Below are 14,415 nucleotides of genomic sequence, written 5' to 3'. Positions count from 1 at the left end.
CTTTTGAAGTCGCGTGGAAAGAGAGTTCTAGTCGCATGCCGAAATTCCAGTCTGGTTTCAGATAAGTACAATAATGATACGTGAAAAAGTTTCTGTGATATATACATTCGTCATTTAATATTTTACTAAATTTTAATAATGTTAGCAAGGTCTTAACTAAATTTTGTAATCCTTTTTTTTTTTTGTGATTGAATAAATGTCTTGATTTGAAATATGACATTGAGTCATTTCCTTTTGCTGTCAAAAAGCTTGAAAGTAGAATCTGGGAGTGCATTATATAGGTTGCATAGTGTAATCCCAGCCTTAGAGGCTTAGCGCATTAAATTCCTAGACTTTCGAAAAAAGGCACAAAAAAGTTTTGTTTTCGCTTGCCACAAAACTATTCTTTCCCAGAGAGCGTGTTTTATTCCTTCGTACTTCAGCACTACCCCTTCCTCCCATCTTTCAGTTGCACTTAGAATTATCCGAGAAAATAATTTTGAAGAGCAATTTCACTCTTATCCAAAATTTTAAGGGGAGGTATTTAAAAAAATATTATTATTATTAATTTTTTTTATTTTTCTAAGTGGTATTCTATTTTATGAAAAACAAAAAACAAAAATTATGCAAAATTTGAAAAATTATTTTCAATCCTCTACAAAATTTGGAGGATTGAAATTGAATTTAGATGCATATTGGATTTTCCCGGCAAGTTTCTGCTCTCGATTTTGTCCCAGAAAATCGGATTGTGGTAACTGCAGCTCCTTATTCAAATTATCGACCTCTCATCAGGCTTTTCATTGTCAAAATTTGATCATATCCTTGATCGTGCAGCTGAATATGGTTTACTCTAGTCCAGTGTTTCTCAACAACCCACCGCGGTTTCCGTTTTTAAAAAAAGAAAAGAAAAAAAAAGTCGCCACTGTGTGTGTGTGCAAGCAGCAGAAATTACTGTGTTTGATCTGCAACGTTTGTCTTGCATTCCCCGGTTCTTTATCAATTTTACCCCAGTGATCATTGAATGGAACAAGACTTTAGTTAAACTATAATTATTTATTCTATTGACTATTAATTATTAGTATAACATTTTAACAAACACTTATCACAATGAGCCTTTTCTCTCAGACATTACAATGAGACAATAAAACAGAACACTCTCACCACTATGTCGAGGTATTCGCGTATTAGTTCACATCATCCGCAAGACAGTCCAAGATGTCTCAGGCACCCAGTGGTCTTCTTTACATCACGGCAGGAGACACCTCCTACACCAGGTTCAGACGTTTTTGTGTCTTGAAACATGCGTTGAGGCTACAGGTCAGCCACTGCGTAGGAAACTGGAGGCGGACGTCGAAGAGTAGCCTGTCTGGCCACTAATCACTCCGTAGGTGACTGGATCATGACCAGGTTGGACTATCACATGAAGTCAAGCGATGAGTGTGATGCCAAAGGCACACCTACCCAAGTTTAACACATTGTTTTAACTGAGAGACGATCTTGCTCTCACCTCAACAAGGCGTGACGCTTTAGTAATGAAGACAGGAAGTTAGTCGGAAGAAGTAGTAGTTCATGCAGATCTCTATCTGGTTTTTATACAGGAGCGTTCCCACAATGCTTCATGAAAGAACCAATCACAAGATTGAAGGTGCGGTTTTGAGTTTGTGTCCAATTTACATAACTTCATGAGAGAAAAGGAAATATTGTAAAAAATTTAACACAGATTCTGGCAACCAAATATAACGATGACGGCCAATCGGCGGACACACGATCCTGCCGATTGATCCAGGAGACAAAAGGTAAAACAAATTAAAATCTGAAAATGACTAGAATAAGGACCATCTCCGCGGGGGCCCAAATGGTGATGTTACAGATCGTCATTGCCTCAAATGCTGATGTTTCGTGGAAAAAAAATTCATTTCATGAATAAAAGTGCTAGTCTGCCGAATTATGAGTGTTAATTTGTAAATTTTGCCAAATAACCAGTGTTAAATCTCCAATGTCGCCAAATAACGAGTGCTAAATCGCCAAATTGAATGTCCTGAAATTTGCTCCCATTTTGCAACAATTTCTTTCTGAGTATAACTGAAAAACAAGAAGGAAAATTTAAAACTTAATTTTAAAGAATTTGTGTATGTGTTGATCCACTTTGAGCCAGAGGTGAATAAAGAGTTGCTGGAAATATAAATAATTTTGTAAGAAAAATCGTTGTCAGCTGTGGTTTTTCATTTAGAATAATTGAGAGGGAATGAATATCACTTAGAATTTTTATAATTTATGTGATGCTGTTATGAGTTATATTGTTGACCGAAACTTGAAGGTTTTAGAACACTTTGGTGACAACAGAAAAATATAGATTATCTGTATGTGTATTGATTATTTTATGAATTCTTATGATGCTGGGTAACAAATTAAAAGTTGTAGTTTCTGAACCACTTTTACGTCTACATTTTTGAGAAGGGGGAAAATTTGTTTGGTAAATTAAAAATAAATTTGTATATGTGCCCTGCCTTTTTTTTTAGCTGTAAAACTTGTAAGTTATGAAGTTTGCCACAACTCCTTAAAAACTCCTTAATTTATATTTAGGAAATTTTGTATGAATCCTGTAATTGCGTTTAGATGGTGATAATCTCAGCATACCCTGTATGAGCCATCTGGTTTCTGAATCGTGTGTATCAGTGATGACAAAGGTGATCTTGATGATATGCATATCCCTTGTTCCATAAGATACTCCAACTCCTTTTTTCACGACTTTAGATGTAATATTCTCGGTTTAGATTACAATGGCAGACCCTTTGTTTGTATGTACTGCTCTGTCTCATGTTTGACTGCTTTGCAGAAATTCAGTGTGGGGTTTATTTGTTCAGGAATTTTTTTCAGAATGTCCACATGTTTGGAACTATTTGAAATCAACTGCATTTTGGATTGCGAAATGTTTTGTATCATAGCAAAAACACGCAAGTTCGTTTTACAGTGTAGAATCCTTTTATTTTTCAAGTCTACTAATAAACCAAAATTTTTCAAAAAATCAGCTCTAATGATGGGAATTAGGACTTGGGGCTATGATGAAAGTCCATTTGAAACACCTTGGTAATCTAAGATCAATGTTTAAAACTTTGTGACCAAGATTTGAGATTTTACTGCCATTGGCAGCAAACAAATGCCTATCTGAAAGTTTTTTTTACAAGGGGTGGTATGCATGCAACACTTCCCCAGAATTATAGAAAATGTAAAATGAGTGTGTCTATCAAAGATATGAAATCAGTTTTGAGTTTGCACTGCACTGTTTTCAATGGCATCTGACAACGACAGCACACCTTGCACATTTTTTGTATTTTGAAAGCTACAAGTTTTATGAAATTTATATGAATTCTCCCGAAATCATTCGTGGTAAAAGCAAATATCTATTTCCTGTTTTTGATTGTTTTAGGGGTTTAGGGCATTATGCCTTCAATAGTGAGAATTTGAATGTGGCATGAGAGAGAGAGAGAATTGTCAAGCAGGCCATACAAACGTTCACACCACTCGCCATCATCTGCTTATTTTGCACATGCACACACATACAAATGGTCCATGATTTACACAGCTCAGTCACTATTTGTGTATGTGGCACTACAAGCTTAATCAAACATTGAAACTATTAATAAACACCAAGACTACCTCAGTTGTTTTCAAAACTAGTAGAAAATGTCATTTCGAGTTCTTGAAGGAGGTTCTCGCCTGAGGGTAAACTGAAGATTTTATTCTAGGGATCAAGGCCCCCTTCAAATTGAAATTATTCACATTTGTAAGGAAAATGAGACAAAATTAAACAAAACTCATTCTTGGCAAAAAAAAAAAAGATTTTGAGAAAGAATTTCATAAATTTGGGTGCACCTCATTATTTGAAACCTCAAAGTTTCAGTTTAAGATTTGAATTATATACACATTAGTATTGATAGCTATTCAAACTTTTAACTCTTTCTATGAATTCTGGATTCGTATTTTTATTTTACTTCTTGCATATTGTCTATTTCAAATGAAAAAAGACATGGCCTCCACTAGGAAGGGGGCCGACAGGACCCACGAGGTGGCTTGCCTTTTCTTTCAGATATGTCCAACAGGAATCAGACAGGCCATTTTCACATCAGTCGTATCAATTTCTATGCTTAACAGCGGATATCTTGAACTAAGTATCTTCCATTATTTTTGTTGCAATTTTTTTTACCTATACACATGTACAAGTAACTAAAGAACGTTAAGAAAGAAAAGAATGTGCAAGGGGTGCCACTCTAGGGTGGCAGTTCTTCTCCGATGAAGGATTAAAAGATGTGATGTGTGATCGTTGAATGAAGGCTACTGACAACTGCAATATTTTCCTAACAACACCAACATTTGGTATATGACCTTATAGCTACAGTGACTTGCTGTTTCTAAAAATGTCTGGATGAAATGAAAATTGGCATGAACAGATGTCTCATTCCACAATTAAATGCCTATAGTGCCTTTAAATCTAGTGACCCCCCACACAACCTGAAACAGAGGCCCGGCTGTGACCTTCAGCTAGGGTTACCATATTCAAAAACTGAGAAAGCACCTGCATGCGCACTAGGGTGGAACAAAAAAGGGTATTTTTCCCTTTTTTCAGAAATTGATATTGCCTTAGTATTCAAAAGATGCCTTTCAAGGTTTTAAGAAGTCACACCAAAATCTAGGAAAATATTTTAATATCTTGAGGTTCCTCACAGACCCTAAATGTCAAGTAAAAAGACTTTTCTAAGTACACATTATAAAAATCATTTTAAACATGAACGAAGTTGATGATTTTTAATAAAACATTCTCCAAAAAGAGAAACAATTAATTTAAAAATTATTCAGTACATGAGGCAAAACTGAATATATATATAAACCCAGAGAAAAATACTCACACGGTATAAGAGTTCCATATATAACTGGCAAGCAAATATGCACCATTGCAGCTGTCATGGCAGTTGAAAGGAGAATTTTTCAAGCACTCCAAATATAATGAGTGTCAGATAGAGATGAAAATAAACCATTTTTTTTGGAGGGTGGTGGACAAAACTATAACCACATTCCAAATTTAAAAAAACATAGTTTGACGATATAGGTGTTAAGAGAATGCCTCTATATTGCTTCCTCTGTTGTCACACTGTTATTACATTTCACTTTTTTGCAAAATAGTCCGCTTTTTTTTTCAAGCAATAGAAGAGTACTACTTGACCTTATTCTGGCTTGAATGAAGCCTTCATAACTCTCGGTTGATGATGATACAGCAAGAGATGCTTCAGTTCCGAGTCATACGCACCGTTCAACTGCTTGTGTGTGTGTGACACGGAAAATTCTGTATAGATGGAGAAGTAGGTTCAGATAATTTTTATGGGTCCATTTCCTGATTCTTTATAATGGGTAGTTCAGTCACTCGCACTTGATCCCATGCAATTAGTTCCGAATAGTGTTATCAGAAAAGTTTATTTTTGGAACATGGTATGTACGGATTTCTGCTTCTGATAATCCTTCATTTCTAATTTTCAGAATTCTCTCGATTCCCAGTTTTTTGTAAATGAGATTCTCATCTGAGAGTAATGAGAACAATAAATTATCTGGGTGGGCATAGAAAGCGTTCCTTTGAATAACTGGGTCAATGATGCATAATATTTTGTCAGGTAAAAACCTAGATAACTCCACTAAATTGAACAATTGTCTTGCTCCATCGGCATACGATGACTGTATCTTAATGTTGAACCAGATTGTTGCGTAAACTTTCATTATGTACTCAGTCAAAATGCTGAGATTTTCATTGGGTTTTTCTGTTGCAGAGTATAACCTTAAAATAGCGTTAGCTGTCATTAGCCTCCAAGCATGCAAAAGTTTATCTGGATCACGGTGTGATTACGAAGCAGGTAAATCACCCATTTCTATTGCTGTACAATTTCCACAAGATAACTCTGATCTGCACTTAAATCACTGTTGTCACTGTCCATTATCAAAAGGTTATTAGAGATTGGTTTAAATTTTACAATTGGTAATCTTTCACATTTTTCCAAACTTTTTCCGATATCATCTCGAAGCCCGTGTGGACTGGTTCTTCTTCCATCTAGATCATAGTTTACCAATCTTTTTGTCCCATCACCCCCTTCTTCAGAAGTTTTTTCTCCCATCACCCCCCAACGCAATCTAACCTATACAATCCTAAATTTGGGACCTTTCTCAACTTGTCACACTTAAAGTATTTAAAATCACATTTGCATGTTGCAATGTCGAACAATTTCTGTGCTTCGCACTGAAAAGATTTCAAGTTCAAATTGAAAGTTTGAGAACCTTTCCTTGCTTTCATATTTTTCTGAAAATTCTTGTATTTACAGTAAAAGTCTTTGAAAATTTTGCATATCCGTTGGTGAGAAACCCTAGGAATTCAAGCAGTTTTCCAAATATGTTCTATCTTTGGCACGATAATGTCAAGAATGTCTGCAATAGCTGGATCTTCCCTTGATTGTTGTGCCTTCAATATTGCGTTGAAGATATACTATTGCATCAGCAAATAACAAAGCTTAACATCGCCATAGGTGGGCGAGACCCGAGAATTCCAGTCTTTAGGATTTCCTAAAATGTCACAACGATAAAAGCTTCTGGTCATCATTTTGACTGCTATACACCCTCTCAATTAAGGGGTAAGATTGCAAATCAATACTGAAAAAACAAGGGAAAACCATTGAGGTCACTGAATGAATCACGTGGTCAGCGGAATAGGAAAGCTTCCTCCGCGGTGTCATGTTACAGAATTCCACACGTGCGTAAAATGTCAGGGGCGATGAGAAACCTCAAGAAGTTTGAATTTTGGGGAAAAAAATTAGGAATGGCATTTCTTCACATAAAGGCATATTTTAAATTCTATTACAATGGCAATTTCAATTTTTTCTTTTTTTTGTTCCACCCTAGTGCGCACCGCGCACCCTTGATGGCATCCTTTTCCAATTTACACAATAGATGGTGCCACTTTTCTGCCAAAAAAAGAAACCCACCTCTATAAGAAGGCAATTTGGGGCCCACATGTAACGTAGAAGCAGTTAAAGGGTGCATTTGGTGCCCCCTTCCGTCCAGCACCCAGGGCACAAGATCCGCCTGCTCCCCCCAAGTTGTGGCCCTGAGTGATGCTCACTATAATTTCATTTTTCTTTACAGAGCAATGGTTCATCTTACATGTTTTGAAAAAAAACCTGTGGAAAATTTAATACTCACTCTGTCTTAACCAGGATGAAATAAGTATTTTTTTTAAATCCAATTTGAGCAACGGATACATCAAAGGTAACAAACATCTTTGGTATTTCACTAAAAAATCCTCTCTCTAAATGCTGTTGCATTTGCCAATTGCTTATTATTCATGTGCATTTTTAAAAGTAATACTTATTTGAAAAAATATTAATGAATATAACGTGATTGAACTTTAGTTAAACTTCAAAAATATGCACTTATTCCGTGCATTTATTCTCCAATTTCATACATTTGTGTGCATTAACACTGAAAAAGGGGTCAAAATTTGCAAATGCGTGTGCTCGTATGCATTTGCATTTAATCTGGACTCTAGTTATAAAAGAGGGAATTCAAACTCACCTGATAAGTTGTCAACAAAGAGAGGAACAAATATTGATGGCATAGTGGCTGTTTGTGAAGTAGAATCATCATAATCTGCAAAAAGTAATATGTTGCTCCTACAGTTGTCAAGCTTAAATAATGCTACCGCCCATTGGTTAATTCTTTATTTCCTTCAGAATTTCCGACCAGGCGAAAAGGAGAGTAGGATGATAGCCAAAAAGCTATACAGTACTATAGTCTTGGACTAAAATGTTTCTACATTCTGACACACGTCTGGCACAGACATTAGGAGTTGGAGCAAAAAAAAAAAAAAAAAAATCTCTGTCCCCTCGCTTTTAATGAATTGTGCCCACTGTCTGGTAATTTTTATTACTTTGCACCTAGAGCAAGAAGGGGTTTTTCTTTCTATACCCTCAATAGTTGTTTTTTTAAAAATCTTTTGGGAGAGTTTGTTTTTTCATTTTCTTGTCAGAGGAATCAGCATTGAGTGTTGTTTGCATCCTATTTTCTTTATTTCTAAATGGAGAATAGATAACCTCCCCCCCCCCACACTTTAGTACACAGCATCTGCTGTTGGTGAGCAAACAATGGTATTCTCAAAATGGGTATTTCAGTTTCTCTTATTTCAGAGCAGTTTTTCTCACTGTCTTTTTCATTTTATCCTTGCGCAAGCTAGGCCATAGTTACAATGGCATCTGTCCCATTTGGAGGGAATTTGGATTCCTCTGGGGTTTTTGGGGGGCGTTGATCAAACCATGTAAAAATGTGCGGGGGGAAAAAGACACACACACAAACACACTTATCAATGAAGATTTATGCTAGACTGAACAAACAAAAAAAAAATAATTCCCCTGGAAAAAAGAAAAGAATTTTGGAAACCTAGAAAGGACAAAAGGACGAATTTTCCAAAACATGGGAGGATGCTCCGAATGACACCAAAAAGGAGAATGGTTGGTAACCCTACCTTCAGCTGCCACCCCCATAGTAAATTTATAGCATGAAAAAACAAAAATGATTAGAATCGTCCAGGGCTCGGGGCTGGAGCTCCATCAGTCCCACCCTTGTGGGGGTGGAGCATGATAAAGCAACAGCTTTGCTGTATGCTTGAGTATACAGTGCAGTGGATTCTGCTGTGGAGTTTTCCTGCTTAGTATGACTATCTTCTTGGTGCCAACTTATATTACTAGCACTCATCAAGATTTCTCGTTTGAAGTGTTTTTCCGCAAAAATTTGAGTATGAAATGATTGTTAAGTGACATGTACTGAACCACATAATTTCACTTACTGCTTTCTAACAATTCCTCCCTTCCCAGTCCGAAAAAATCATCAAATTTCTTTTCCTTTCTCTTCTGAAAAAAAGAGGCTACATTCTGCAGGTCATGTCCATATTGTGCCTAGAGGAGAGGGCTTGATAACGTAATCCAGCTTATTTTTAAAGAGCGAGACAATACGTGCGTCCACAGACTTTGACGCCATCTTGGCATATGTTATATATTTTCATAGAGTTGTGCACTTGAGCATAGGAAAAAAGTGAAAAACTATGCTGTGTGGATGGAAGTACACTGTGGTACAATGGCGCCATCTAACGTGTGAACTGTGAATGTTTGCTGAGTGTGCTGGCAGACCACATATCTCATGCAATAGAATTACAGTGAAACCTGAATATAATGGTGCTCTGTGGGCCAAGGAAAAAATGTTGTTTCAGAGAGGTTTCCGTTATATTCAGAGGTAGGTAATATTATCATTATTCCCCCACAAAATTCATGCTATTGTTAGCATCCCTTCTGAATTGGTGTTGTTAGTATCCCCAAATAATGCATTCATAACTATTTATTCACAACAAAAAATAATATTTTATTAATTGGTGTCAGAGCCGGGGGTGCTGTGGGTTTTCACTACTTATGATAATTTGAGGCACGGGGTAACAAGCACCTCCAGAATTGATTCAAAAATCAAATATTTCCTACATGAAGCTCAAGATGAGCACACACAGGTTTGAAACAATTCTGACACCCCTGAGTTAACCAGTTGATTAATTAAATTATTAGTTGTTCCATACTATAAAATGGTTTACTGCGCAGCATTTATGTGTACTACACAGACAGTAGCTTCACAACAACTTCATAAACACTTTCGAAGAGTAGATAGTGCAAAATACCAATGTTTATTAAACACTCTAGGAAGAACAAAAGCTGTTTACAATTTAAAAAAAATAGACTTTTTGAGCAAAATATAAAAAATATCTTTATAATTATTTCACAAAATCTATAAAACAATGTTGTTATAGGGGGATTTATTGTAGTAAAGTATATATAACTGTATTCAGAGTTTTAACATTAGGCTGCGTGAAATTCCAAAACAGGATTCGATACAAAATATCATTGTGGAGGTATTTATCATCAAGTATTGTTATAGCAAGGTTTTACTGTATATACAAAATGTATAGCGTACACAGGATTTTCTTATGGGTGGAAAAAGGGGATAACGATAATCTCCTCAAAAAATTTTTCTTCTCGAAAGGGTTTTTTTCCACTGAAAAAATACACCATAATCTCTGCTGAGGGTTGCAAAAAATTTTTTGGGAAGAGGCCATTGAGAAATCCTTTAGAGTGAAGGCCCGGTGCTAGCATGTGGGAGCCATGAACTTTTTTTAAGTATTTTTATTAAAAAAATTAAAATATCCTAAGAAAATATCTTCATGTGTTATCTTAAAATCAATTTTTGTTGATTTAAAATGTTTTTTAATGGTTAGTAATTCAAAATTTCTCTGGAAGAGATTCCTTGTGCTCCCTCCAAGGGCAGATTCTATGTATGCCCCTGAAAATAAATTATTTTTTAACATTATGTACCAACTTTTTTTGTGGAAGCATATGTAATACAGTCTGCGCTTGATATAACGACCTCCTTTGTCTCGTCAAAAACAGATGTTACATTAAACAATGTAACAATTTTCAAGTGACATTCTACCCCGGATTCTTCAGTTGTTCTATGGTAGAAATTAACAAAATAAATAAAACTAAATAATAATAATTCAGTTCCTAAGACAAAAAAAAATATCCACTGACCTTCATGCCATTGTTTTCAAACGAAGCTTTTAACCAGATGACTCGGTCAGCCCACACTCCAATCTACACTATGTGGCAGTCAAAGGTCCTGTAATAGACATGTCTCATGAATGAGTATAATTTAGTTAAATGTAAAAAAATAGTAATAAGAGAACCAATAGGTTCTCACTAGTTACAGGTTACATACAGAAGAGAGAAATTCCCAACATCTAGCTTTATAGGTTTGGTCACAGCACTACCATCTCATTTTCATTTTCCAACACTCAGAACAACCAAGACCCACCTGATGGCAACACAAGGCTGTAGTGGGGGAGGGGACTTGGAGGTCTGGTCCCCCCTGAAATGTGAGAAAATGACAGAGAAAAGGGATAAAGATGGCCAAATCTATTGTTCTATCACTTTGGTTCCCCCTCAAACGAAATTTCTAGCTACATGCCTGTGGCAACAGTTTCACAATCTCATGTGGTCAAAGTCGTTCTAATGTGAAGCATCACAATCAAGGTCATCCCAATGCGCTACAACATGGCTTCAGTAAACAAAGTCTGAAATAACATTTTGTTACAATTTGGGAGGGTCATTAAATTGAATGCAATATATATATATGATAGTCGTTCTCTCGAAACATTTGGGACTTATCCTACCAGTCATTGTAATGGAATGGCCAATATAATGTGGAGTTGTTACAACAAGCATCGACTGTAATGTTTTAAGTAAGTTATTGAAGAGCAAATGACCTGTACATTTAGTTATTGTTTGAGTACTTTTATTCAGCCTTAAATAAATCAATTTATTTTTTTGCTAATTTATCATTATAGCTCAACTTCTGACTGACATAAAAACAAATGGCAATTATGGAACTTCAGAACTGCAAGCCGAAGTAAAAGAATTGTTTTCAGTACAATATTTTTTATTTTTCATATCTTTGTGTAAGATAAAAATGTTTGTATTCAATGATCCATATTTGCTAAAAATAACTGCACAACCCCACTTCTGAAGTTTGGCTTGACACTGGAACAATTGTCCCGGATCTTTTGTCAAACTGGTCCCTTTAATAAGAGGATTTTCAGCACCATAACTATCTTCTATCAGCAGGTTTAACACTAGAGATTGACCACCTGAAAAAGATTGTAAAACAGAAGATTTAGTTAGAGGAGCATTATTACCAATGTTTCATACCAATATGTGCATAAAAAATATATATCTGATTTATGTGCATAAAAAATATATATCTGATTTATTTGCCTACAAATATACTTGAGTACACCTTAAATAATGGTCAAATAATTTGGAAATTCACTCTCCACTTAGTGAGATTGCTTACACCTGCACACATCAGTATGAATTAAATGTAACTGCTCTCATCTCAATCATGAATTGTTTAAAAGACAGTAATCTTGAAAATTTCCCTTTCATGCATACATTGCAGGACATATTGATACCACAGTCAACAAGTTTCCGGTCATGAACAAGTCTTTCAGCAGGCATTTTCTTGATGGTTTTCATATTTTTATGACCCATTTTTTGATATTTACAATTTTCTTCATGTCCAACTACTGCATTGACTTTATACGGATCACAGTTGTCAGTTACATAAACTCCCCACTGAGTCAGCGATGCTGATTTGTTTTCCATCTAATTAAATTCACAATAATCACCATGAAAGTTCATGAAAGCAACATGCATAGTTAGCTGAAAAACAGGCGTCAGATAACTAATTACATTGGGAGCATACGACACATTTGAAAGTAACATTTCAGTGACAGCGCACTGTCTAGGTTTTTCACTAACATAAAACCAAGACCTATGCCACTTACATAGACTGGTTCATTATTAGCTACTTTGATAAGATCTTTATACAACTTAGCTAAAAAAATGATGTGTTAAGAAATTTAGATCATTACTCAAGTGACTTGAGCTCCTGGTAGTTTTTACTGGATTATTCTTTTTCCATTTAATATATTTCCTTCAACTGTTCTTCATATGGCCAGTCTTGAAAAAATAGCATTTTATGGAAAAAATGTTCCCTAATGATTGATTCCAACTACATTCTTTCATTGAGGTTACTATTTACTTCTAAATTTTGCTGCCTTTTTTTTCGTATTCTGCCATGACTTTTCGTTAAATGACAGCAAACTGTGATTTTGTTTCTGAGTGTGTTTCCAGTACAATGATCATCATGTGAAAGCTTTGTGGCAACCCTGCTGAGCAACATTGCAGTGCTACAATTGACTGTAAGGGATCCCTTGTTGAGTGTTGAGGTCTCTCAAGAGTAGAGGAAAAATTCTTGATATGCTTTTAGAAACGTTCCAGTCTTCTATAGCTTCAAGGAACAAATCATACACATCAGGTGAACCTTGTTGGTTAGAGTGCTCTTCTCATGATATTTTTCAGGGCAGTCCACATTTCTATTGCAGAAATCGGGGATATGAATAAGCTTTTGATAATAATCATAAGATTTTTTTGACAGTAAGTCCAATATGCACCTGTGCTTGACTGTTGCTTTATCCCAATTACTGATCAGCTTCTGATTGAGTTCACCTGGGTACTGTTAGTTTTTCTCTATGGAACAAGGCCATAGCAGGGGGTTTGGTTCCACCCCCCCCGAAATGTGAGAAAATGACAGAAAAAAGGGCCAAATCTATTGTTCTATCACTTTGTTTCTCCCCGAATGAAATTTCTGGCTACGGGCCGGAATTGGAAGGTTTTTGTTTTTCCACCAGCAGTTTTACTCTATATTTCCAGTTCAAATAATTGTGATTATTTATCAACTTTTATACAATATTGTTTATGAAGTCAGCCATCATCAATACTAAGATTCTGGGTGAATGCAATAAAAAGACATGGGAACTAACTTCATGAAAATATCGCTATCCCTGGAATTCTTTTCCATGAACAAAATACATTTGTTTCTGGGGCCCATATCCTGCTGTTCCCCATATCTTATTGAAGAAAGAACATTTTACTAAGAGTCGATACACACAAATACAGAAGTGTGGGTAAATAAAAAAAAAAAAAGCACACACATAGTCCATAAGTGAGTGAAAAGTTGCTCAAGGATAAAACATAAAAGTATATGGACATTAAAAAAGGTGAAAATGATATCATTACAATAAAAATGTGTTTTATGCTTGAGCACTCTTTTCCTTTTATATAGCACCAGACACATGTTTTTGATCATTTACAGAATACTGGGGTGGGGGGGGGGGGAATGAGGCTTATTCTTGAAATAAAAAATAATAATTTTATCTTAAAATTCTATTTTTATCTAATTTTTACTTGTGATATTTTATTAGTTACTTACTGCTGTAGACAAAAGTCAAATTCAAAATGAACTGGCAACAAAAGAGCTGGTGACTCTTTTGTTGCTAGTTCATTTTGAATTTGACTTCTGTCTACAACAGCGAGTAACTCCCGCTATGAGGAGTTTTTTCAATATTTTCTTTCAGATGTATTGGAAATGCTTCCCTGAGGAGGCGTGAGAATTTTCTTAAAATTTTTAGTCATACATATCACCATCCAAGACCGTAGCGAGGGGTGGGGGGGGGTGTCCCCCAAAATGGGGGAAAATGTCTGAAAAAAGGGGAAAAGATGGCCAAATCTATTATTTTACCACTTCGTTCCACCTCCAAACAAAATATTTGGCTACGGGCCTGCCGCCATCTATGCCCAAGTCCTAAAGTCGATCATTGTATCCGATCATCAGTATTTCTTGGTAAGTACTAGCTCATTAACAGTTTCTCTAATTTAGGGCCATTTCACGAGTACATATACAAATAAAACGTCA

The 14,415-nt window shown here is 35.7% G+C and overlaps 1 protein-coding gene across 11 annotated transcripts in view; it reads left to right on the top strand.

The window, feature by feature from the left end:
* LOC149074117 (uncharacterized) overlaps positions 1 to 14,415 on the top strand; it is a 420,692-nt gene that overhangs the window by 242,363 nt on the left and 163,914 nt on the right. For 7 of the 11 annotated variants that reach the window (XM_089246242.1, XM_089246238.1, XM_089246235.1 and 4 more), the window contains one exon: positions 11,447 to 11,526. In XM_089246242.1, coding sequence (XP_089102368.1) covers positions 11,447 to 11,526 — 80 coding nt within the window. The remainder of the gene's footprint in view (positions 1 to 11,446; positions 11,527 to 14,415) is intronic. The other 4 variants (XM_089246241.1, XM_089246237.1, XM_089246245.1 and 1 more) reach the window with 1 other exon arrangement.

The sequence above is a fragment of the Pholcus phalangioides genome, unplaced genomic scaffold, assembly GCF_987345545.1.
Source record: "Pholcus phalangioides strain wild (caught in Gottingen) unplaced genomic scaffold, Ppha-v1.0 ptg000017l_1, whole genome shotgun sequence".
Taxonomy (NCBI): Eukaryota; Metazoa; Arthropoda; class Arachnida; order Araneae; family Pholcidae; genus Pholcus; species Pholcus phalangioides.
This window is presented reverse-complemented; position numbering and strand designations above follow the sequence as displayed.